Genomic DNA, 23,275 nt, shown 5'->3' with positions numbered 1-23,275 from the left:
GTGACGCACATCAGACAGTAAGAACAACACAAGTAAGGATCTAGAAAAAAGGAAACAATGTCGTAAACGTTGCGCTGCTAAAAATATAATTGTTCATAGGTAGCTAAACATCGTGTTGTGTACCCTGGCCGTGAGGTTTCACTGTATGAACATGACTATTTAAACTACAACTAGTCAAATATGAAGGTTTTCATTAGTTGTTAGTATTTACAGTCTATGGTTGTTATCTGGAATATGCAGCGGAAGTGATATCGTTGTAGAAACAAAATAAAAGCAGGAGGAAGCATTGCAAGTGTTTGGGTACAAAAAAGCTTTGAATTTGAAAGTGAATTCAAAGACTTAAACATTAGCAGAATGATTGATAGAATGGGGGTCTCTTTAATGTGGAAATGCAAAAGAACATGACATAGCGAGCATAAAAATGACCTTTACATTATAAGTTAATAAGGAAAATAAAAAAATAAACAATAAAAATATATACTGTATATTTCTATATTGATTACTAAACTAGGGAACTATTAAACCACTACAGCAAGATGTGAAACATTAATGAAATGCTTCTTTCCTTAAAAAAATAAAAGATGTTTCAATCTTCACTGTCGTTAATTTCTGCAAGTGTAGTTACTTTTTTTACAGTGTGAAAGAAAACAACTGACCAATGAGCTACTTTGTTTCCTACTGGGTAAAATGACTTTGTTGTGTATTAATCCTCTGCTAAGAAATTATCGACTACAGCTTTACAAAATGTTCATAATAAAATGTAACATAAAGAGGAAAGTGTTAAAGTATTTTTTCAAAGAGGAGCTTGAGGAAAACATTTGAATCGATCAAATCTTTTAGTAACCGACATCTAGGCGAGAAATGATTAAACAGCCAGTTTTTTTAATGTTCAAATGCAAATCAACACAGCATAGGAAAGATCCATTAAAAAATGTCCTCACATTATGAATTCATAAAAGTTTTGCTGTTACAAATGATATATTCTTAAACCCCAACCTTTGAATTTTTAAACATGATTAAGAGGTAACACACACTGATGCTGACGCATCTTTCCCTTAAAAAGGAAAAACCAGCAAGCATCCTTTAAAAAAAAAAAAAAGGACACATAACAGAGATTACACATCTCTACATTCATGTTAATCACATGTTTGTGTAACTTAAAAACTCCAGCAGGAGCAGGATGTAGTAAACACTGCCATGACGTTGTGACAGTCACATCAACACACACACAAAAAGAAAAATGAACTGCTTCACAAACTTCAATCCTCACCACAGTCAAAGGTGCACAGCTTCACAAACAGGTCGAACAGTGACTTTTTTATCCCCACTGAAATATGAAACTAAATATACGTCTAGGTGATGGACATCTTGGAGCTAAATGCTGTGAGGGATAAGAAATATCTTCTGCAGACATTTACATCGGGGGCTCAAAGGTATTTTCACACCTCAGCCTTTAGCAATATTTCATGCAAGACTGATGACCCAAGGTTCAAAAACAGAATTAAAAGAAAGACGTAAACGCACTGGCTTTAGATTAAATAGGAAGACAAACAGACACAAATATCATACTCAACCTTCTGAACGTTGCTTAGCTTAAAAGAGTAAATGTTTTCATAGTGATTCAGTCACACATGACAGGAAAAAACAAGCTCTCGACATACTTGTGGACACACACACAGACATAATTAAATAGGGACAACTATTTGGCACAGCTCTTCTTTGTGCAAACATTTTTCACATGGGATAGGCTCTGCACTGCCAGCTCAACAAGTAAACATTTTTGAAGGTGTGCTATCTTAAACAGAAAAAAAGACAACTGACTTATTTCCCCTCCTGATAAGAAACTGTCTCCTTAAACTCAGATGAACTGAGCTGAGTTATTTCCTAGATTTAAAATGTGTATAATCCTTCCCTGCAGCATGCAGTCTCTATCTCCAAATCTTGAGATGAGATGGAGGCCTGTGCACCATTATTATTTAGAGTTTGGTGAATATTCTTGAGAGTTTGTTGGATCATGGGCTCATGTAAACGATGGCCTGCTGTGACTGAGTGTACTAAGCTGAAACACTGAAGTGACATCGACATACTCAGAGTATAAATGGTGCCAGATCCTGGAAGCTGTCGGTAACAGTTTGATGGATACACCAGTATTCTCTAAAGCGCTGGTCATTGTTAACAACTGTATCAGCAAATGGACTCTTAACAGCAGGTGTAACACAAAACTGTGTCGGCATTCATATGGAGAAATTTGTTTACAGACATGAAGAGAAATGTCATCACAAGCCCTATGCAGACTGCCGTTTGGAGCAGCGATAATAACGCCCCTGTGAGTCTGAAGTGATCCTCCCTCTGTAACGCCTCTGTCGTGAGACGGTTTCAGCGGGTGAGTGCTTCTGCAACACCGAAACGCAATGAGGATTCACAGAGTGGGACAAGAATATCACACCGTTGCGGAATCAATGAATGTCCAAAGACGGGATGATGGCTGAGCTTAATATGACATTTTTGCAGGGGGGGGGGGGAAGCAGCCTGAAAAAGGGCTAAAGACCGCTTTGGGGAGATTGCACTTTTGCCAATGAGTTCCACCTCTGTAGACTTTCCTACATGTAGCCAAAGTTAGCTGTGATATGATTGGAGGAGACTCCTTTAAAAAACAAACTGAATACAAACAAAAAAAAACAGGAATGCTTCCAGGACAAAGTCGAGTCCCTCACCTTCACTTAGTGCATTTTCTGCAGATGTGGTTTTTTTTTCCAGAGTTTACATCTCCATCTTAGTGATGCACTTCAGTCAGTGTGTCCGTATACCTGCTGAAAGAATGCATCAGATCATAACCTCCTCATTAAACAATCCATAATTACCACCTCCCTGTATTTAAGCTTCACTTACATCATTCAAAAAACGTGCCCGTTGCTACGTCAAAGTCTGCACCACTGCACCTGAGGTATTGTTACTAAGCTGGCTGTGTTCTACCTTAAAGCACCCACACAAATGTATTACTCATTAGCTATATGAAAACTTGCAACTTAACTTCAAACAAAAACACTCAGCTTTCTACAATGTCAATGTCTTGGTGCCACATCACTGCCTTAGATATTTACTTTAAAAAATGTTCCTGATCTGGTCTGTCAATGTGGCAGACTGTTACTTAATACTGTTACTCAACCTCAAGTGATCGCACAAATCAAAGTAAAGTCAGCTCTTCTGTCTGAACGCAGTCATTAAACTGACAAGTTACTAGGAAGTAATACGGATTTGGTGTTCAGGCAGCTGGAATTAATCTTCCCTTAGCCTGATTCGTACAGGCTTCAAATGTTCAGGACTGGAAATGTTAACTTGTCACATCTTTTTCAGAGCAAGCTTTTCCTCGCTTCAAGTCAGGGCGGGAGGATCTGCTTGAGTGCGTCTCGTGTGTTTTGGCCAAGTCTGTCTGGAAATTTCACGGTGAAGTCCAGGATCATGTCTCCTCTCCTCTCGGGGCACTTGGACAGAGGGAGCCCTTCGCCAGCGATACGCTTTTTGGTTCCAGGTTTGACAACGTCTCTGGAGGTCACAGTGATGGTCCGGCCATCCAGCGTCGGGGCGTTGACCGTGCATCCACACAACGCCTGCAGGGAGACAGAGAGAAAGGATGGGGGGGGGGGGGAGTGAATCAGATGCCTAATACTGAGTTTTTAATATTCATAGTTTCTAACTTTATCGATTACTTACATCTCTGAGGGAGATTTTAGCAGGATAAATGATATCTGAGCCCTCTCTTTTGAACACCGGGTGGGGTTTATCTTTGACGACAAACACCACATCTGCAGGAATGTTGGTCGGAGTTTCATCCCCCTCCTTGGGAAAAGTGATTTTTGTTCCCTCCTTCCAGCCGCGCTTGATGTCGACAGTTAAAATCTTGTCTTCACTTCGCACGGTGCAGCCATCTGGGTTCATTCTCTTTCTGGATATCTTCATCTTTTTGGTGCATCCTGAGAAAACCTCCTCAAGGCTCACCTTCAGCTCATGGACAACAGGCGGGTCCTTCTTCTTCTCGTGCGCTCTGTGAGGGCCTCCTGGGTGAGATTTGAAGGATCTGGGAAAGCCGCCCATGCCGCCCATTCGTCCCATGCCAAATGGTGCAAAAGGGTCATTGATGTCCATTTCATCCTCTCCGTTCTGAGAGAAGAAGTGATCGAAAGGGCTGCGGCCGCCGAAGAACTCGGCGAACATTGCATGAGGGTCTCCATGGAAGGTGTAGTTGTAGCTGTGGCCGCTTGATCCTCCTCCACCTCCTCCGCCACCAGAAGAGCCCTTCAGTCCTAAGAAGAACACAGATAACCCAAAGATAACATATTCATGAGTGGAAATCATTATTGGCCAGTTGTTGGTTATTACAGACTTCAATCTATGAATATATCAAAACATGGGAAAAAGAAGAAAATGTAGGATTGAATCATTTTTAAATATCAATACAGATATTTAAATATCCTGTTTCAGTTGGACTTTAGCAGGCGAACAGATCATGTAAACAAACAATGAATGAAGCTCATGTATTTCACCCAAATACATTATTACCCTTTAGTACAAACTTTGATTTAATTAAAAGCCTTACATTAATTATTTTTTGTTTTGTCATAAATCAATTCTAAATAGCTTTTTTTTTCTTGTTTATTAGCATAGCATCTGTTCACTTTACCACACATGTACCCATGTCTGAATAAATTAAATAAAGTCTCCTGTGAGAATATAACAGTCAAGTAGGAAATAGAACTGTCTGCTAGTTCTCATAATGCTCTTATCAATGCAATCTGTTTTCAACTTTGGCTTTTTTAACTCCCTTAAGGACACACACGCCTGTCTCTGTCCATGCATCTTGTAATTATACAAACTGTCACATTTCAGGCTCACGGAGTCAGATTGTCCACTTTGAGGTCAGGACTGAATTTACAGGACAGGAAAGAACTCGCAGTTTCTAGCAAGTTCTCCATCCATATCACACACACCACACACACCACACACACACACACACACCACACACACCACACACACCTTTATTGTCTAGCTACTGAAAGAAGAGGGTTGGATTAATCAACCAAAAGCATCTAACAGAGCCGGAGAGAGGATCTCTATGCTTGCAAAATATTTCAGAAACATTCTCAGTTGTATGAAAAGTTTTTGCAAAAACTAGAAAAAATAAATAAAAAGTATGGAGGTTGGGAGGGTGGAGTTGTTCCATTACCTTCTTCTCCAAAGCGATCATAAATGTCCTTTTTCTTGGCATCACTGAGGACATCATAGGCTTCAGCAATCTCCTTGAATTTATCCTCTGCTCCAGGAGACTTGTTTTTGTCCGGGTGATAACGCAAGGCCTGTTTTCTGTACGCCTTTTTGATCTCTTCTTCGGAAGCACCTCTTGCTATCCCGAGCACTTTGTAGTAATCCTTACCCATAACAATGACCGGTCAGCCCCTTTAAAACTTCATAAACAACATCTTCAGGGTTAGTTCATTACACATCCAGCATGTCCGCTGAGTGGGCCAGGTTCACAGGCTCCTCCGCCGCAGCTGTCACCGCTGCGGAATGTAGCTAGCTGGCTAACTGTCAAGGTAAGCTGAACTGTCCCACACAGATGACAACGTTTTACTATTCCAGTAGACGACGAGAAATACTATAACTTCACTTAAACCACACAACATTGAACACCATGGTCATACATGGGCGTCTGTGTGTCGCCGCCGAGCTGAAAACCCTGCGAGGAAACTTCTGGAAGAAGCTGGTGCTGCTGATGTGGGTCATCGTCATCACATTATCGAGCCAAGAGGGTTCACTCCCAACGACTTCCGGTTTCGCTTGAGTCGAAGAATACCGTATATCAAGAGGTGACAGTATCTGTGTTTAAAAGAAAATCAAACTAGATAATATGAACTTTTCGGCAGCTTTTTTAAACATTGAATCACTTAATGGGATTTTTACAACTCATTACATGCATTTTAGATCGGTCATCGGCCTTATGCGTAATATTTAGTTAGCACGCATGCGCGGTGTGTCCACTTCTTGGTGCGTTTGCTGCCCATAGGTAATGTTTGTATACAGTAGGATTTACTTCCATGCGGTACTTTTAACATTCATGTATTTATTCTAATTGTTTATGAAAATTATATTTATAAGAAATAGATATTAGAAAAAAAAGTGTATTCAGACCTTTATGACTTTGATTTTCAAAATTCACACCACAATTTCAAATTATGATGTGTGTAGCTGGCTAAAAATGATAGTTTTCTCATTTGTGATTTTCTGATTTCTCATTAGGGAGGTGGTGGTGAGTTCTGGGGCTACACTAGTTGAGAACCACTGCTCTAGAGTGTAAAAATGACTGTTCCTCTAACCAGGACACTCTAGAGATCAGTGATCCATGGAGTACCATGTTACAGGATACCTCTCGTGTCATATCTGCGTGTGACCACCTTTCAAAAAGAACTAGGCCAATGTCTGGCCTATAATCTAGATTTTTTTTCACATTTATTTCTGATCAGCAGTATTTAAAAAAAAAAAAAGGCATTATGTTACAAGATTTATCTTCAAATACAAAACGCAAAACTGATCTTGGAATGCAAACAGTGATACCGCTATGTGCTGCTGGCTTGGACAGCTCCTTCTGACTATAAATAGACCACAGAACACAGATATGCAGTTGGCTATGCGCGATGAGTTGTTGACCCTGTGTGATGAAAGGCATCTTTGATCTTCTCCAAATCAGCATTTTCTTTTTTTCCACCCTTCTCCCACTGCCAACCTTCTTGAAGTATTTTATAAACCATGTTGTTCTTTGAGAAGACAAACATTGAACCACACAGGCCCTGAAGTTAACATGTTTGTTGTTTTCTGGAGGTCAGGAAGAAAAGATATACCAGCAACACTTGGGCACAGGGGGAGGGGTGTTGTGTTGGCATGTGGAGAACTTTCATCCCGTGGATCAGGCTTTTAGTGGGGCCCGTCACTGTGAAACAAAGCTAGAAGCAGAGCATACAGAAGATGTTTTCTGTCTTGTAGGTCTAATGAGAGCACATTGGCATTTGTCACTGCAGGGCTGCATGTGGCTGCCCAAGGTTACCAAGCTGGTGCAGAGCAAATCAGGCAACTTATATTTAGCCTTGCAAATGGCGCGCTGTGGATTATGTCTTGGTGCTCTCCGGTTTCGTCTTCAGTGCGTTTCGTTGCATGAAGGGGGGCTGTGGATCATGAAGAGGCTTCCACTCAGGTAAGAAGGATGTCCACTTTATATTTCCAAGGCATACACTCCTTCCACTTCTCCTCCCTTCATTTCCTCCTTCTCTCACACACATACTCCACCAGGGGGGAAAAATGTGTTTATGATCTAACTTATTTCAGTCACTCTTCTCCTGGAGGTGGAGGGCTATTCGGAGAGTCCCCAAGACACGGGAGACGACACGCTTGAGTTGGACTGACAGTTGTGCAGAGGGTGAGCAGGGGGTTGCTTTCCATACCAGCAGAGGACAACCAGAGTCACTGGACATATCACAGATTATTTCACCAGGGTACTGAGGTTTGAGATCAAACAACAACATGGATGTACTCGCCTTAGAGGCAAAGAGTGTCAATGGATCAGATGCTGAGAAGAAGTCTGCACCAAGGCCAAAGCCAAAACCTCCCAAAAAGGCCAAAAGGATTGTTTATTTTGAGGTGGAGATTGTGGACTTAAAGACTAAAGAGAAACTGCTGCTATTGGACAAGGTGAGTGTCATGATGATTGAAGGTTTCTGATTACACTCACCTTTTATATTGACCATAATGATTTTGAGAAGACTGACTGTTCTTACTTTGATGCCGTCACATACAGTATGTTTAAGTCTTATAAGAAAAGAGCGTCAAGAATTGGTAGCATGCCATAGATGATATGAATTACTACAGTTTATCACCTCCAATTGCATTGATTTGAAAGTTTGACGCTCTAAACGTCTTACGTCTGTTCTAAAAGTAGCTCAACAAATGACCTAGCTGCGGTGAAGTCTGTTAAAATTTCAGGGTCAGCCATTACCTCTCTACTGAACGAAGGTTGCAGTTAGGAAGTTAGAATTCCCTTTTCATCTGGCAGGCATTTTCTATTCCAGCTAGAGTACATGCCAGTGCTGCACGGGGCCAACTGGCAGGCAGACAGACACACGTGATTGTGTGAGCAAGTATAGTGAACAAAATGCAAGTCTGACAAATTCCAGAAGACGTGAAAATGCCTCAAGTAAAAAGAGATGTCAGTTGTGGCAGCCTGCACCATAATGATACTCGTACTTTTATATCTTAATCGTGGTTTTACATTGATTGCAGGTGGAGCCGACTGCCACTGTGTTGGATATTAAAGCTTTATTTCAAAAATCATGTGAGTGAGTTTTACAAATGATTTCACTATTCTGATTTTCTAAAAATCCGCTCACATGTTTTCAAAGAGTGAAGTTCTTCTCTGTCTCAACAGATCCAAAGTGGTATCCAGCCAGACAGTCCCTGCGTTTGGACCCAAGTACGTGTGCTTTATTTTCTTTTTACTGAACTCATTTGACTGACAGGTGTTGTGATGAAGTGCTTTCTTTATTTCTTATCTTATCTCGGCTGATTGTTTTGAACTGGATTGTTTTTTAGAGGCCAAGTGTCTAAGGGATGAGGAAGTACTGCAGACGCTTCCTGTGGGAACCACAGCCCATTTTTACTTCAGTGACCTAGGACCCCAGCTCACATGGGGAACCGTGAGTCAACATGTGCACAGACACACAATATTTAGAACGATATGAAGTCATGCATGCACTAAGGTTACAGTTAGTATTATCCAAAGTACTCTTTACAACATGCATTTAGAATAGGTCTCAATGGACAACTTTCCTTTGTGAAGCAATACAGATTATCTCACCAAGGTTGGAGTCTAGAGCCAATTCATAATGTTATCTCAAGACGCTTTACAAAAACTAGGTAATAGACCTCACTCTTTGTTATTTAATATATCAAAAGAGCAGGTAAAAGACTTTACTCTTTGTTATGTTACAAATGAAAAATGAGATAATATGTAGGAAGGATTTCTCCTTTGTATTCCTCCTGTTGTCCACACTTCCTTGCCGCTGAGGTGGAGGTCGGAGCAGACCATGCGTGAATGAGGACGGCGGTGGTTGTGGGGACGACACAGTCCGGTGGTTGTGGCTGGAAGTCAAGGACGTTGGGAGAGCCAGGCTTCTGCTACAGGGACAAGGCCTTGTGGGCTTTAAGATTTATTTTGGGCTTTTTTGCCTTTTTTTTTTAAGGGGATAGAGAGTGAAACCAGGGAGAGAGAGAGTGGGGAATGACATACACGAAAGGAGCCACAGGTCAGACTTGAACCCGGGCCACCCGCTTTGAGGACTCTTGCCCCTGAACATGAGGCGCAATCAAACCACTAGACCATCTGCGCCCCATAATCAATATTTTTTAGTTTCTAAAAAATATATTTCTTATTCACATGGCCCTTTTTCTTTCTCCTTTTGAGTATCATTCAGCTGTAAAATCAAACGAACACAATTAGGCCTGCTTTTATAATAACAAAGGATTTGTACTTCATTGTCCTAAACAAGCAAAACGTCTGGAATTGTCTTAGAATTGTCCCATACTTTAGATACATATTGAAAGTGTCATACCCAAGCAATGAATGTAAATATCAACCCACAGTGACAGACAGAGGTGATTCGCTGTGGTCCATTTTTCTCTGCACCGCCTGTCCTTTGTCCTAGGACATCTAATCTCATGACCTCATTTCTCTCAAAGGTGTTTATCCCCCCTGACCAATTGCCTCTCACTTTGCCTCTTTACTCACACTTGCCGACCTGCTCTGTACATTCTCTGTCCTTACCAACCCTGGCCCAACCCCGCCAGCATGGTGCTTGTCTTCAGACTAATGTCACTGAGGGCAGAGGGGCATGAGGTGCCCCAGCAGAGACCACCAGCAGTAGCTGTTGGTCAGGCATGCTGAGCCAGGCCTCTGCTGAAGGTGCTGATTCAGGGGTCCATTTCACTGTCAGCTGTGCTATATCACTTGCTCATATCATCTGTGGAAAGCTGGTATTACAAGCTGTCTAGGTGTCCTATTCTCTTCATGGGCACATGTTGAATACTATTATTGTTACACTAAATGGTTGTGAGTGCTGAGGCGGCGTAGCTGGAGAGCCAGTCTGGTGTCAGTTGCATGTTTTCCCTTCGGTAGATGGAGGAGTGTCCACCTAACAGAGAGAAAACACTTGAATCGTAATGATTACTGCATTGTTATTAGAGAAGTAATTATGTACTGCTGTTAAATGTCACTATTTTCATATTCTCTTTCATGACTGCTGTGTTCTGTGCTTGTATTTTCTTCTCACGCTTCTGACTTCAAATGAAGAAAAATACATTTAAATCCTGTTTGTTTTCTGTGCTCATTTCAGGTGTTCCTGTCAGAGTGTGTTGGCCCACTGATCATCTACTTAATGTTCTACTTCCGCCTTCCCTTCATTTACTCTCCAAAATATGACTTCACCAGCAGCAAGCACTGGGTTGTACAGTTAGTATCAGCTTCACATGTTTTACACGATGCTGCAGAGAGCCAAGAGAGCGAGCCCGGGATATAAAACATACTCACACAAAGCATGAAAAACATTCCAGAAGCGTATTCCGCTGTAGACATTGAAGCAGGGCCAAGTGTAATTGACTGCAGCAGGGGCAAATTTATGAAACACAGCTTAATATGAGAGTTGATTTCTTCCTTCTGCAGCTTGGCGTGTATGTGTCACTCCTTCCATTACATCAAGAGGGTCCTGGAGACACTTTTTGTTCATCGTATCTCCCATGGGACCATGCCTCTCAGAAACATATTTAAGGTGAGTGAGCTGCATAATTTGAATGGGTCGTTCAACATATACCATACTTTGACTGTTTGACTTACTATTGTCCCTCCTTCTATTCCAGAACTGTGGCTATTACTGGGCCACTGCAGCATGGATGGCATACTACATCAACCACCCTCTCTACACTACAGCCTGTAAGTGCAGAGCGCTGCAGTTCTCCCTTTAACTCATCAGTCAGAGTTCACCACCCCCTTCCTTATCCATTTTTTTTCTGTGACTCCTCAACAGATTACGGGCAGCAGCAGGTGAATACAGGGCTGTACATTTTCTTGGTAAGTTCCAGATAATTTTAAGTAGTTTGTTTCTTGACTTAAATTCAAATAAAATGTATTAACGTATTCATTTGTCTTTGGGTGTCTTTATTTCTGCAGTTCTGTCAAGTAGGGAATTTCTCCATACATGTGGCTCTTCGTAACCTCAAACTACCAGGTGAGCATTTTAATAGTATGCATATTATGTTAATAAGCATTTTAAATAATTGTAATAACATGTTTGTGTGTGTGTGTGTTCACGCATCTTCTTAGGTTCAAAATCAAAGAGGATTCCCTACCCAACTAAGAACCCCTTCACTTGGATTTTTTGGCTTGTCTCTTGTCCAAACTACACGTATGAGGTAAGTGGAACAAATGATCATAGTTGCTATTGTGTCTGTCTTTATGAAACCAATACAAGGATATGTTTGAAAAATGTCTGGGCTCCAAAGTCAGCTCTGACAGCCACACAGATATTTCATCAAATGTTCATTAGCCAGTCATAAAAACAGTTTGCATGCAAATAGCTGTAAATCTAATGGTAACCTCTAATGAGGTTACCATTAGATTTACAGCTATCCATATGAAACTTAAGCAGTTTTCAGTCCTCATACTGGACATTTAGAAATTCCTCGTTAATATAAGGGTATGAAATTCACAATCCTGAATCTGTGCAAAAATGTATTCCAAAGTTTCTCTGAAGCGTCAGCAGGCTTACATAGTCCAATAAAGACGGGATCACCCAGCCAGTTAGTTTTCTAATCCTTTCTTTTTGTTATTATCCCTCCATTACATATTAAGTAGGAAGGTTTGTTAGAGAACAAAGAAGAAAACCCTTTCCTGTATGTGTTTTTAGTTTGGAAAAGTCCACAGATGAAGTCTGTATCAGTCTGAAATAAGATATATCCGTGAGTTCTGTCTCAGAATAAGAATCTGTAGGTAAGAATATATTTCTTATTATTAGTTATTGTGTGTTTTATTTAGAAAAATACTGAAGGTTTCAGGGCACTGGTTGTCTAGCGGTTAGTGTGCGCACCCCATGTACGGAGCCATAGTTCTCCAAGCAGATGGCCCCGGGTTTGATTCTGACCATGTGTCTCCTTTCCTGCATGTCGTTCCCCACTCTCTCTCTCTCTCTCTCTGATTTCTGACTCTATCCAGTGTCCTGTCTCTAAACAACAGCATAAAAAGCCCCAAAAATAAACATTAAAAAAATGATTTAAGTAACTGCTGTGTGTTTCTGTCTAGGTTACAAAAGAAAGTGATACTCTATAGTACCTCTGTTTGTCCCTTGCATTGGATGCATTATTACTGCCATCTACTGGTTTTGTTCTGCAGATGTACTATGATCTCAATGCCCTGTGTGTGTGCATGTGGTTGTGTGTGTGTTTGTGTGTGTGTGTGTGTGTGTGTGTGTGTGTGTGTGTGTGTGTGTGTGTGTGTGTGTGTGTGTGTGTGTGTGTGTGTGTGTGTGTGTGTGTGTGCATGTGGTTGTGTGTGTGTGTGTGTGTTTGCAAACTTCTTGTTCACAGCTGGGCTCCTGGATCGGCTTCACAGTGATGACCCAGTGTGTGCCTGTGGCTTTCTTCACTCTTGTGGCCTTCATCCAGATGACTGTGTGGGCCAAAGGCAAACACCGCAGCTACTTGAAGGAGTTCAGAGATTATCCCACCCTGCGCTCCTCCATCCTCCCCTTCATCCTGTAGACCCTGGCACAGTCAAAATAACAGTTGTTACACATATTCAGCCCTATCGCTGATTGAGTCCTTTTTTTCAGGGCCCCTCCATTGTTCTGGATGTCAGAAAAGTGTGCGCTAAGGTTAACTTGCACGGATGGATTTTGGTCATATGATCTCCCTGTAACATTTTCTTCATGTCACTCCATAACAAGGGGCGGCAGTTACTCTGAGAGTCTGATGAATGCACGTCTGTTACAGACGATGAAGCCTTCAGAGGTGAATGCAACAAAGTCTTAATTTTTATGTTGTGTGTGATTTTAAAGAGCAAGAGGAGGGAAAGTAAACTTGGTACTTTTGTTAACAAGTTTGATGAAGAGTGTTGTTTAGTTTTTGAAATATACCATTATTTTCAATGTTGGCACACTACTCCTCATGGTTCACACTGAGGCTAAACTGCATTGCTAAACTAGTGTGCAGCCTGGAGGTGACAACTTTTGGCTTCTGGGTCACAAATTATATGCAGATTCCTACATAGGTTAACTGTATTTGTGATACGGGTTTAGGAATGATACATTTGAGAACAACATTGCAGACAGCATGCCCAGACTTAAAAAAAAACTAAACTGAACAAAATAAAAACACAAGGCAATGACAAAGTTTGAGAAATTATTTCAGTCATGAATTCACCATCAGTGTATCATGTATCTAGTATTCATTTGTTTTGTTTTTTTGCATTTTGAGTATTGAGGATTTGTTTCCCACTTATTGTTTTTGTACTTATCTTAAGAGTCGTGCAGACAGAAACTGATGGTGCTTCCAAAATTGGATAAGGAGTTATTCTCCGAGCTCTGCATAGACTAACCCTCTGGTTTAAATGCGGAACTTTGATTCAATTTTGTTTATTTTGGATACTTCAACATTTTGAATGCCTTAAATAAGTTCACAGTCATAGTTTATCAGGAGACACACAACTGTAGGGCAGGATTTCTATCTCAAGTTGGTTGTTGTTTTTTCTACAGTATTTAAATGTGACTCTCGTGGGCCATCACTTTGTCATACTTTAACACCCTCTCGAGGTAACGCTGACCCACTGAAACAACTGTTTGGATGCACATTGTTGCTCTAACTGTGACTTAAATAAACAAGTGAGTGAACAGGGAGGCACAGGCTTTATTTGTGACTCTGGAAGAAGTTCTAATGTTACAGATAAAAATGAAAAGAGATACATTAGAAAAGACTACATCATGGAATGTTCCAAATCGAGACTAACATCAACACACAAAAAAAAAACACTGGACATGGATGATAACATAAAATATTGCATATGATCAAGGTATCTGCTCTGTAAACAAGCACTGAGCAGCTGTATTCAATTTTAAAATCATATATCCACTATTATATGAACTGTTTCCCAAGTGTATTAATTGATTTTGCTTATGTGTGAATGTAAATTCCATTCGGCTTCAAAAGTCTCATCTTTCTGCAGATGTTCCCTAAAATGTATTAAGTTGGACCAAAGTCAAATCTAAATAGGATTTTTTTAAAGAGGGGAAAATGAACCATATTGCCTTGCCAGCAGGTAGTATTAGATAATATTGCTTACATCTCAGAGACACTGAAGACATCATTCAACATCAGCAGCTTCTGGTGACATGATAAGTCAGGAATATCAGAGTCCTGGTGACTTTCGATGCAGCTTTGCAGACACCAGCACTTTGATGACATTTCATTCATTCTCTCACTTGAGAAAAAGATGAAAGCACATTAAATGTGCTCAACATTTATCTGTGTGACTTACAACACTATCTAGACAAAATAGATGGTACCGTAATAGACAAAAACAAGAATGCATGGAGGAATTATAGAGCCACCGGGAACCAACATTTTCTCATGGACCCAAAACGTCTGCACAGTTTGCTCCCAGCTGTATGCATTCACATCTTTGTGGGAATGTAAGTCCCGTCGGTGGTCCAATTTGTGCAAGGCTCGGTCCCCATTCAACAGATTCCTTATCAATGGCTGGCACTTGCAGAAAAGTCATTGGTCCTCCGTTTTACAACACACTAGGAACATTGCTGTCTTTGACAAAGCAATGGAACAGCCACACAGGTGAAATGAAAACCATTTGAATACCAAAGACCATAATGAGAGGTAGGATGAGTGTCTTTCAGTATCTGGTCATTCTCACAGTGAAAAGTTAATTCCACCGCAGCCTTCCCCCTCCACGCACCCTCTACATAGTCTGTTTATGAAGGGGGGTGGTAGGATCCAGATGGGAGGGGGCACTGCATGCACGTTCGAGTCATTTCAGCATTGTCTGTCTCTCTGTCTCTATTATGAGTCATTGCTTTAGAGGTCTTCACATTCCAGAAAGTGGGTCCTCTGCAGCACCTTGACATGGCGCTCGTAGATTTTGAGGGCAGGACCCAGTCGGATGGACAAACCAGTCAACACGTCGCTGCGCTGCATTAGGAGAAGGGACTTCCCATCAATTTCCTACGGGGGAGAGAGAGAAAACGTTCTGCTCAGTAAGCGTCTACCATTAGTTTCAGTATTCTTCAGTTATTTTCTTAAATAGGTACTCCTTATACTCACTGTTTATAGAGTTTACTTAGCTATAACATGCTAAATTCATATTAAAGAAAACTCAGAGTATTGATGGAATATTGTGTTGTTTACAGTGTAAAGGTGGCGCCCTCTGTGGTAGTTTTATGGTACTGCACTGACCTGTGATCGAAAAGCCACAGCCTGCTCTGGAAAGCCTGCAGCTGTGAAGTAACTGGCCACATCTGCCACAGTCCACTGCAACAAGTTCTGGCTAACCTTCTCCTTCTTCACAGAGCTGGAGGAAGATAAGATGACAATTCAGAGACGTCATGAACACAGAGTGACTTTCTTTCAAGTCTCACTTTGTTGTTGTTTTTTTTAGCAATGAGCTTAGAAATGATTTGAAAAAAAAGGGATCTTGTTCGGGAGAAAAATGTCAAATTCTTATTCTAGACAATAACTGAAACATTAAAGTAGAGACATGCATATTAGAGGCAGGGTTGGTAATTCTGGAAAACTAGCAAGATATGAGAAGCCACATCACATTGGGGCTCCTTCTTTTTCAGAACACTTGATTTATTTATTGCTGTCGGGGTGTAAGGACTGTTTGATTGAATATGACAAACAGTTTATGCTTGATAAATTACAAACATTACCTTTAAACTATTGTAAAAAAAAAAAAAAAAAGGGGGGGGGGGGTGGTCTTAATAATCTGCTCAATTTCATCTCAGTAGGAATAGTAAATGACTTCGTTAAAAACAGAGTACTCACACTCCGTCTCCTTTAGCCCCATTCAGGAGACCGTCTCCGCTGACTGCTGTGAAGGAGGATGTATCCATCTTATTCTTAAATGTATCTGTGAAAAAAAAACAGAAGCTAAATTATCACAAATGCAACTATAAATAAAAATGCAATATTTCTTTAATAATAATAAATTATAATGATAAATAAATTAGTCTTATATAGCGTTTGCGGAGGAGGTTTGCGTCAGCAGACCTGAGAGTGCGGGTGGGAGTGTGCCGATGGAGGAGCTCAGACAGGTAGGGGGGAGCCAGGTTAGTGGAGGTTATGAAGGACGGGGGTGATGTGGTCTCGGGTGTGAGAGTGTGTGAGAAGACGAGTGAACGATCACTTAATCCCTTGCAGAGTTTATTACACTGGTTTCTATTAAAGTGACAGTTTAATCCGGTGCAGGTAAAATCACTTCAGTAATCGACTTTTTCTGAGAAAAAGAGAACACAATAGTGGCCAACAAAACAACTTTTTTCATTTCAGACCGACACTTTCATACCTCTTGTTCCTTCTCATACACATAATGCAACAAACAGAGACTGTTTATCTACCTTTTGGACTCAGAAGAAAAACAATGAGGTGCTTCAACATTGGTATCTCACATAAAATGGGCCATGAAAGGTGTGTTCAGTTCAAGTGAGTGACAGTGACTGCAGGGTAGAAGATGGGGTTTCATATGAGAGCAATGGTTGTTCTGACCGTCCTGCATCAATGTGAAAAATTAAATATAAAGACACTTTTTTATAGATATAAATCTCATTCTTTACATTTAGTGTTTTGATGTTGAACACATTTCAACAGATTGATGATTAAATTCAGGTGATGCCTTTTACTTGGTACTAGCAGAAGAGCCTGTGGCCTCTACAGTCACAGTACAGTATGTTTTCTATTAGAGTCTGTTCACGGTTCAGTACAGTGAGGGCACAGTGGATGAGGTGTTGATACAGCACCCTTCACTACACAGCACCAGGATGCTGCCAGGGCTGCCGTCATATACATGTGACACATGACAGGGAAGAGACTCCAGATTCTTTTTGGGATCTGCTCCCTTAACTTAAACCATATCAAGGCCCAGCACAAGTGCTATACAAAGTGGTGTTTATTCCTCCCATGCCACGGGAGAATAATAGCTCAGAGGTCTCTTGGTAATGTCTCACTAAAGAGAGAAATCTATAACCACTTGTCTTGAGTTAAAAACCTGGAGGTCATATTCTGTTTCAATGAAGAAAAATCCTGAGGGCAATCCATTGAAAACACAGAAAACTGCTGTTTGTGTTTTATGACAAACGAAAACATCACACTGAAACCTCTGACGAGAACAGAATCATGGCTCTCTGAGACGGTCAACGGCATCTAGTCAGCTGCATGTTTTTTCTTTTACTGGGGAATGTGGTTACATGATTTTTCTTGACAAGAAATCACGATGCATCAACTTCTGAATGAATCAAGACTCTGCATTTCCACTTCTACAAGCACTGCTGTTAATAGTGCCGTATTGCAAAGGCGCAGCATGTTTTTTCCGTGTCGCCTTTAACAGTTGAAGGAGCACCACCTGGATGCAAAACAGCAGCAAGAAGTTTGTGGGGCATTCTTAAAATCTTGCCTCGGGGCAAAACATAGTATGTATGGTATTTTGAACATAAGCTGTCATTCTTAACAGAGATGTTGTCTCTGTCTCCTGCCCAGAGACTACAGATGTTAATTAGCTTGTAGCTAACTCTGGTACAGCTAATTGGCTGTACACTGTCCCTGTCAAAATATACAAATGCATTAAAATAAATACATTTATAATTCACTAACACTTGTCCTTATAAAAAAACAACATCTTTTACGTGAGAGAGTAACCAAATGATCAATTAATTCGCAGCAAAGCAGCGGCCGGCTTCACAGCAGCTTTAAAAAACAAACAATGAGACACTTTGCTACTCACATTTGTCAGATGGCAAAGACAGCGGCTGTGGTCTTCCATCAGATACAATCTTTGTCTCGTCCTGCTGGCCAAACAAAATTGAATGAAACAAAACAATATGTCAGGTATGAAAAGGGGGACAAAAAGCAGAAGACATACAGGTGATGGTGATTGACACAAAAGTATGTGAGGTCACTTACCAGCCCTGCTGCATAGTCTGGTACCAACTGGTCAGCTGAAATGCCACTGTCCTCTGCCTTGCCTCCTTCTTCCTTCTTCACATTGTTCTTTAAAGCAATGGGGCTGGTAGTTACAGACAGGACTGCTGGCTTTGTGGCTGCTGCTAATACAGAGTAAACCATGTGCATTAGATTAGGGCTGCAGCGTATAAAAAAAATACATTGGCCATTTAATCACATATATTATGATTTTTCAATCATAATCATGAGCCGGGGATCCGGCCGAAGATTTCTGCCTTTTAATAAGGCAGTTTTTTCTTACCACTGTAACTTTTGCTGCTTTGCTAAAGTGCTCATGATGGATAGGCCGGGTCTTTGTAACATAACAATAAGTAAGGTCTTTTTACTTGCTCTTTTGTAATGTTAACAGACAAACAGTAAGGTATTTTACCTGCTTTTTGTAGTGTCTTGAGATAACACTTGTTATGAGTTGACGCTATACAAAATAAATTGAATTGAATTGAATTTTAGGGAAGTATCATCATTTCATTTTTTTGTCACAGTTGCCAAACTTTAGTGCAATTAGCCAGGGAAATGTGTTATTTTCTCCACAAGTGGTCATCAAATAAGGCATTTCCGCCATCATCAACCATGTCAATCATCCTACCACCCAGCTCCCATCCCTTCTTCATCCCCATTGCAAAGTAAACATAGAGCTTGCAGATGCAACAATATTTCAGGGCTCCATATTGGACTGTGTCTAGCAGGGTGAATACCTTTGTCTCTCTGCATTCCTGGGTGCTGGCGCTCCACTGGGCAGACAGCAGAATGATAGGCCCAGTCATTGTGTGTGAGGGCCCTGGGGCTGGATGGGGGCAAGGAGCTGGGCCTCTCACCAACCTTCTGGAAAGAGACACAGTCCAGACCCAGGGCAGGGCTGCAGCCGGTGCCGGAGCCAGGCCGGGTGCCAGAGGGGGAGCAAGGCGCAGAGACAGCTCGCACAGTGGAACAGTGCACAGAGGCATCTTCATCGGTGCGGCCAGGAGAGGGTTGGTCCTGACCATCCCGGCTCTCATCAGCCCCCTCCTCATCTGCATTACTGTCTGTGTCCATTGCCACAGATGTGTCAGCCTGCAAAACATAATCTAGTATTATTTCTATATCATTGAACTTTTTTACCGCAAGTGATGATTTTATGATAAGATAATTACATAATCTTTATTTTGGGAATAATTAAACAAACCTACATGTGTCCTAATGTTGGCTTAGTGTCATGAGAACAACAAGCTTCAGTGGAAGAAAAACCATGCAAGTTCATTATTTGACTACAACTATAAACCTCGCACTGGTGATTGTTGACATGACTGAGTACTAATTGTAGGCGGAACGTGTCACACGCACACGACTCACACAGATGTCGCAATTTGACCGCTGTGGTTCGTAAATTATTGCCTTTGAATGCCATCGTCCCGTTTTCGCGGTGCAGTGTTCACTCCGCGACAGACTCTGAGCTCCTCTACCGCAAAAGGGCTTTCACGGCTTTCACACAATTGAACACATGGATCTGTAGAGTAGCCTGTATGTAAATACTTTTGGAAAATGTACGCATTCCTTTCGCTGGGGGTTTTAAGTCGATGGCGCCCCGAGTGAAGAATTACCTTGTGTGCGACTGCGTGTCCAAGACCCAGCAGTCGAGAGCACAAGAGCGCACTAAAGCCCGCCCCGCTCCTGTGAAAAGAGCCGAATGCACGGCATTCACCCATCGCATTGCATTTCACATAAGTTTAACCAAGACACGGTCACAAAAAACACAATGTACCCCAGAGGATATGAATCCAGCAGGGTTTTCACACCGACTGATCATTAAAACAGAGGATGTGCCCGGTGCGTCCCGATCTTTACAGGCCGTATTGATTGATTTCTTACACACGGAGAGCACAGAAAGGGCCGATGGGAGGCGTTTTCGGTTTTTGCTCAAATTTCCTTCAAAGTGCGCATGGAGTTGGGAGCCGCGGTAAAGACCTCGCCATTGTGTCAGTGCTCTTACACAGAGCGCTTCACGGGGCCGAGACACAGAAAAAAACCGGATCGGAGATTAAAAAAAAAAAAAAATTATAAAAAACGAGCTTTGACTCCACGGACAGATAAACGCAGCAGTCCGAGCACAGCGAGCTGCGGTTACCTCCACTGCTACACTACTTTGACTTTGTGCCGGGTCAATGATGTAGCTACTGTAGGCACAAACATAAAGAGTAACGCACAATGAGTCCGTTATCGGACACGCCGCTGTCTGCATCTGACCATCTCTTTCGGGCTAAGCCTTATTAGCAAGCCCATACAAACAGTCTCTTTGAAGTAGTGGAGATTGATCGTTTTTTTTGTAGGGACATTCACGCATTTCAGAGAACAAAGTGAATTTGATCTCAGCTTAACCCAAATCGGATGGAGCATCCTGCTAACACTTTGCGGTGGCTTTAGTTAGTTCATGTGTCGCCGTGTTACCAGCTCCAAGCCTCCAACACATGTCATTACTTAGCGGAGATGTGGCTACCCTAAATATAATGTCAACTAGCAGTTTCCTGACACAAAGAAGTGATGTAATTGCTGTACGGGACGGGAGAGGCCACAACAACAGACGAAACCAAGCAGTAGACGTGACCGAGCGTGGCTCCCCGTCCGATAATGGATCCAGGGGTTCGACTTTATGCACTGCGTCGGCAATCGCCATTTACCCGAAAAAACAGACGCATTAGCCACAAAAACCTTTACTGGGGGTACTTTGGGACGATAACAATGGAGTTGGTTGCCTTTTAAAACAGGACTAGACATAGTGACGAGCATTGCAGAATCGCAGAAAGTCAGACGGATGCGGTGCGATCTCGTCATGGGTTTACAAATGAGGATGCGTGGCTCATATATTGCCTAGGGAGGTCGCCCTCGCTTTTCGCCTCGGGAAAAACAATCAACAACCCAACAATGTCCCGGAGTCCCTCATCAGGCTCCTATCCGCGGTGTTTGAGACTTTTTCCCCTTCATCCACTCCCACATTTACAAGCTCGTGAGAAAACAAATGGTGTATTTCCAGTTGCAGCTTTCAGAATAAAAGCCGGCTCGGTTAGCAGGTATAATAAAGCTTTTATTTTGATAGGACTTCCAGCCTGGTTCTACTACCGTCTTGCTAACTTTGCGGGGTCCCCCTCCTCCCCTTCGCTCAATGCCGAGTTTGAGGCTTGAAAAGCGCTTTCTGCAGCTGATAATGGTGGCTGGGGTTGTTGCGGACGGTACAACTTTTCTAGTCATCCACTTGTGTGTGTGACTCGCCGGGTTGAAGTGCTTTAAAAGCGGCGCTGTGCACAACATGAGACACACTCTGACTACACGCGCACCTTCCGTTTTTTTCCGTCTCCACCTCGATAGCGCTCGAGCGTGGTCCAACCGCCGCTCCCCGTCTGCGGCAGTTTTGGGTGCACTTGCAAATCACTCCCCTCACCACTCCCCGTGTGCACACAGAAAGACGTGTTTCTGCACAAACACGGAGTACTATTCGTGCCGAGCTTTTACCTCCACCTGTTAATTTCACAAGCTGCTATGACAATGAGATGTGAGCTCGTGCCGTGCCTCCTCTAAAAACACAAACCTCCAGATCCTCGTCGTCCTGGTCCACAGGACCGAAAGCGCTGTCCCCGTTGCTCAAGTCAGAATGACTGGCTTCTTCCACCGTGCTCCGTCTCGCAGCCGTCGTTAACGTTGCATCGTCTTTTTTCCTGCTTCTGCGCTGAACCTTGGCGGCGTTTCTGTATGAAATTGAGCCCTTGTAGTTAACTTTTAAAACCGTTTGTTCCTGAATCAGTTTCTCCAGTTCTGCGCAGGTTCGGTCGGGCTCGGACCCGTGTCGTCTCCGGACCATTCGGCAAATCCTCTCCAAGTCCGGCCGGGCTTTACGAGACCTCAGCGAGTCGATGGTGTCCAGGATCCACTCGCGGTACTTTGATTCAGACATCGTTGTTGCTCGATTTGATTTCTTCTTTCTTTTTTTCTTACCTTAGTGCGTCAACCTTTTACGTTACACACCGTGTTTTTCGTGAGTCGCGGTTCAAGCCCAACTGAGAAGCGGAAACCTCGCTGTACGCCTCCTGCGAGTGCGTTTGCGTGTGCGCTTAAGGTGGACCGATGGAGTTAAAGCGAAAAGTTTCACTCGAGGGGTTTTTTAAGGTGGAACTTGCAGTCCTGGAAGACCAGGGCGCACACACCGTCCCAAAGTGCGCCACAATGGGTGCAGAAGGTGACGCTTTATTTCACGAGTTACAAAGTGTGACACCGACAACTGTTGACGTTCAGCCTTTGATGGTTAATGAAGCTAGATCACGAGGGCCTCTCTCTCTCCTTGTCACGATCAAATCTTAGGACAGAGGCGGAGCAGTGAATTTTGGGCTCCACAAGCTACCCTACCACAAAATCAAACTATGAAAAGAATTAAGCTGAATAATGCAAAAGGCTTAGTAAATTTGATTCAATTTACATCAATATAAACGCTACTTTCAAAGAACATTACAAGTCTGCTTTTACAGCAGTAACGTATTTTAAATTGACATGTAACATATTTTTTCTCTTGATAAAGGCCTATTTATTATTATTTTCTCATTTTTAAGGTGTATTTTTATGTCTTTATTGAAATAGGACAGTTTGAAATCAGGGACAGAGAGAGAAAGTTGGGAATGACATGCAGTAGAGGAGCCACAGGTCAGATTTAAACCCGGGCTGCCTGCTCCGAGGACAACAGCCTCTGTACATGAGGCATGTAAACTAACCACTAGGCCACCTGCGCCCCTCTCTGATTAAATTTTTTAGCCATTTCAATGTGTCTTTTTAATGTCCTAATATCTATCCATGAATTGTTGAAAAGGATTCATTTGTCATCAGGTCCTTTACCTTAATTTCTTGGCAAACATCTGGAAATGCTCTCTATCGGTCCTGTTAGTGATGCAGACGGATGCAATGATATGAGAATACATCGAGAGGTGTGCTGTAA

General features: G+C 42.1%; 3 protein-coding genes across 6 annotated transcripts; 1 reads left to right on the top strand and 2 right to left on the bottom strand.

Annotated features, from left to right (window-relative positions):
• Window positions 1–862: 862 nt before the first annotated feature.
• On the bottom strand, window positions 863–5,797 carry dnajb1a (DnaJ heat shock protein family (Hsp40) member B1a). Its single transcript, XM_020640917.3, has 3 exons — window positions 5,222–5,797; window positions 3,712–4,301; window positions 863–3,608 (listed from the first exon to the last, which is right to left on the bottom strand). The coding sequence occupies exons 1-3, from the start codon at window positions 5,430–5,432 to the stop codon at window positions 3,378–3,380; spliced, it is 1,032 nt and encodes a 343-aa protein (XP_020496573.2). The 5' UTR covers window positions 5,433–5,797; the 3' UTR covers window positions 863–3,377.
• Window positions 5,798–7,074: 1,277 nt separating this feature from the next.
• On the top strand, window positions 7,075–13,475 carry tecra (trans-2,3-enoyl-CoA reductase a). Of its 2 annotated transcripts, none has more exons than XM_020640945.3 (12): window positions 7,075–7,240; window positions 7,389–7,734; window positions 8,323–8,374; window positions 8,468–8,512; window positions 8,632–8,735; window positions 10,431–10,546; window positions 10,757–10,862; window positions 10,951–11,023; window positions 11,118–11,161; window positions 11,261–11,318; window positions 11,414–11,502; window positions 12,673–13,475. In XM_020640945.3, the coding sequence occupies exons 2-12, from the start codon at window positions 7,567–7,569 to the stop codon at window positions 12,844–12,846; spliced, it is 1,029 nt and encodes a 342-aa protein (XP_020496601.1). In that variant the 5' UTR covers window positions 7,075–7,240; window positions 7,389–7,566; the 3' UTR covers window positions 12,847–13,475. The 2 variants fall into 2 exon arrangements, with proteins under 2 accessions (XP_020496601.1, XP_065821127.1); XM_065965055.1 differs by having other exon boundaries at window positions 7,372–7,734.
• Window positions 13,476–13,969: 494 nt separating this feature from the next.
• On the bottom strand, window positions 13,970–22,399 carry samd1a (sterile alpha motif domain containing 1a). 3 transcript variants are annotated; one of them, XM_020640944.3, is made up of 7 exons: window positions 21,884–22,399; window positions 19,023–19,377; window positions 18,268–18,407; window positions 18,089–18,152; window positions 16,138–16,222; window positions 15,547–15,661; window positions 13,970–15,315 (listed from the first exon to the last, which is right to left on the bottom strand). In XM_020640944.3, exons 1-7 carry the CDS (start codon window positions 22,244–22,246, stop codon window positions 15,169–15,171), a joined length of 1,269 nt encoding a protein of 422 aa, XP_020496600.2. In that variant the 5' UTR covers window positions 22,247–22,399; the 3' UTR covers window positions 13,970–15,168. The 3 variants fall into 3 exon arrangements, with proteins under 3 accessions (XP_020496600.2, XP_020496598.2, XP_020496599.2); XM_020640942.3 differs by having other exon boundaries at window positions 18,268–18,410; window positions 21,884–22,396; XM_020640943.3 differs by having other exon boundaries at window positions 18,089–18,149; window positions 18,268–18,410; window positions 21,884–22,395.
• Between the last annotated feature and the right edge of the window lie 876 nt (window positions 22,400–23,275).

This window comes from Labrus bergylta, chromosome 16 (genome assembly GCF_963930695.1).
Source record: "Labrus bergylta chromosome 16, fLabBer1.1, whole genome shotgun sequence".
NCBI classification, from domain to species: domain Eukaryota; kingdom Metazoa; phylum Chordata; class Actinopteri; order Labriformes; family Labridae; genus Labrus; species Labrus bergylta.
The sequence above is the reverse complement of the archived record's forward strand: the minus strand, read 5'-3'. Positions and strand labels throughout refer to the sequence as shown.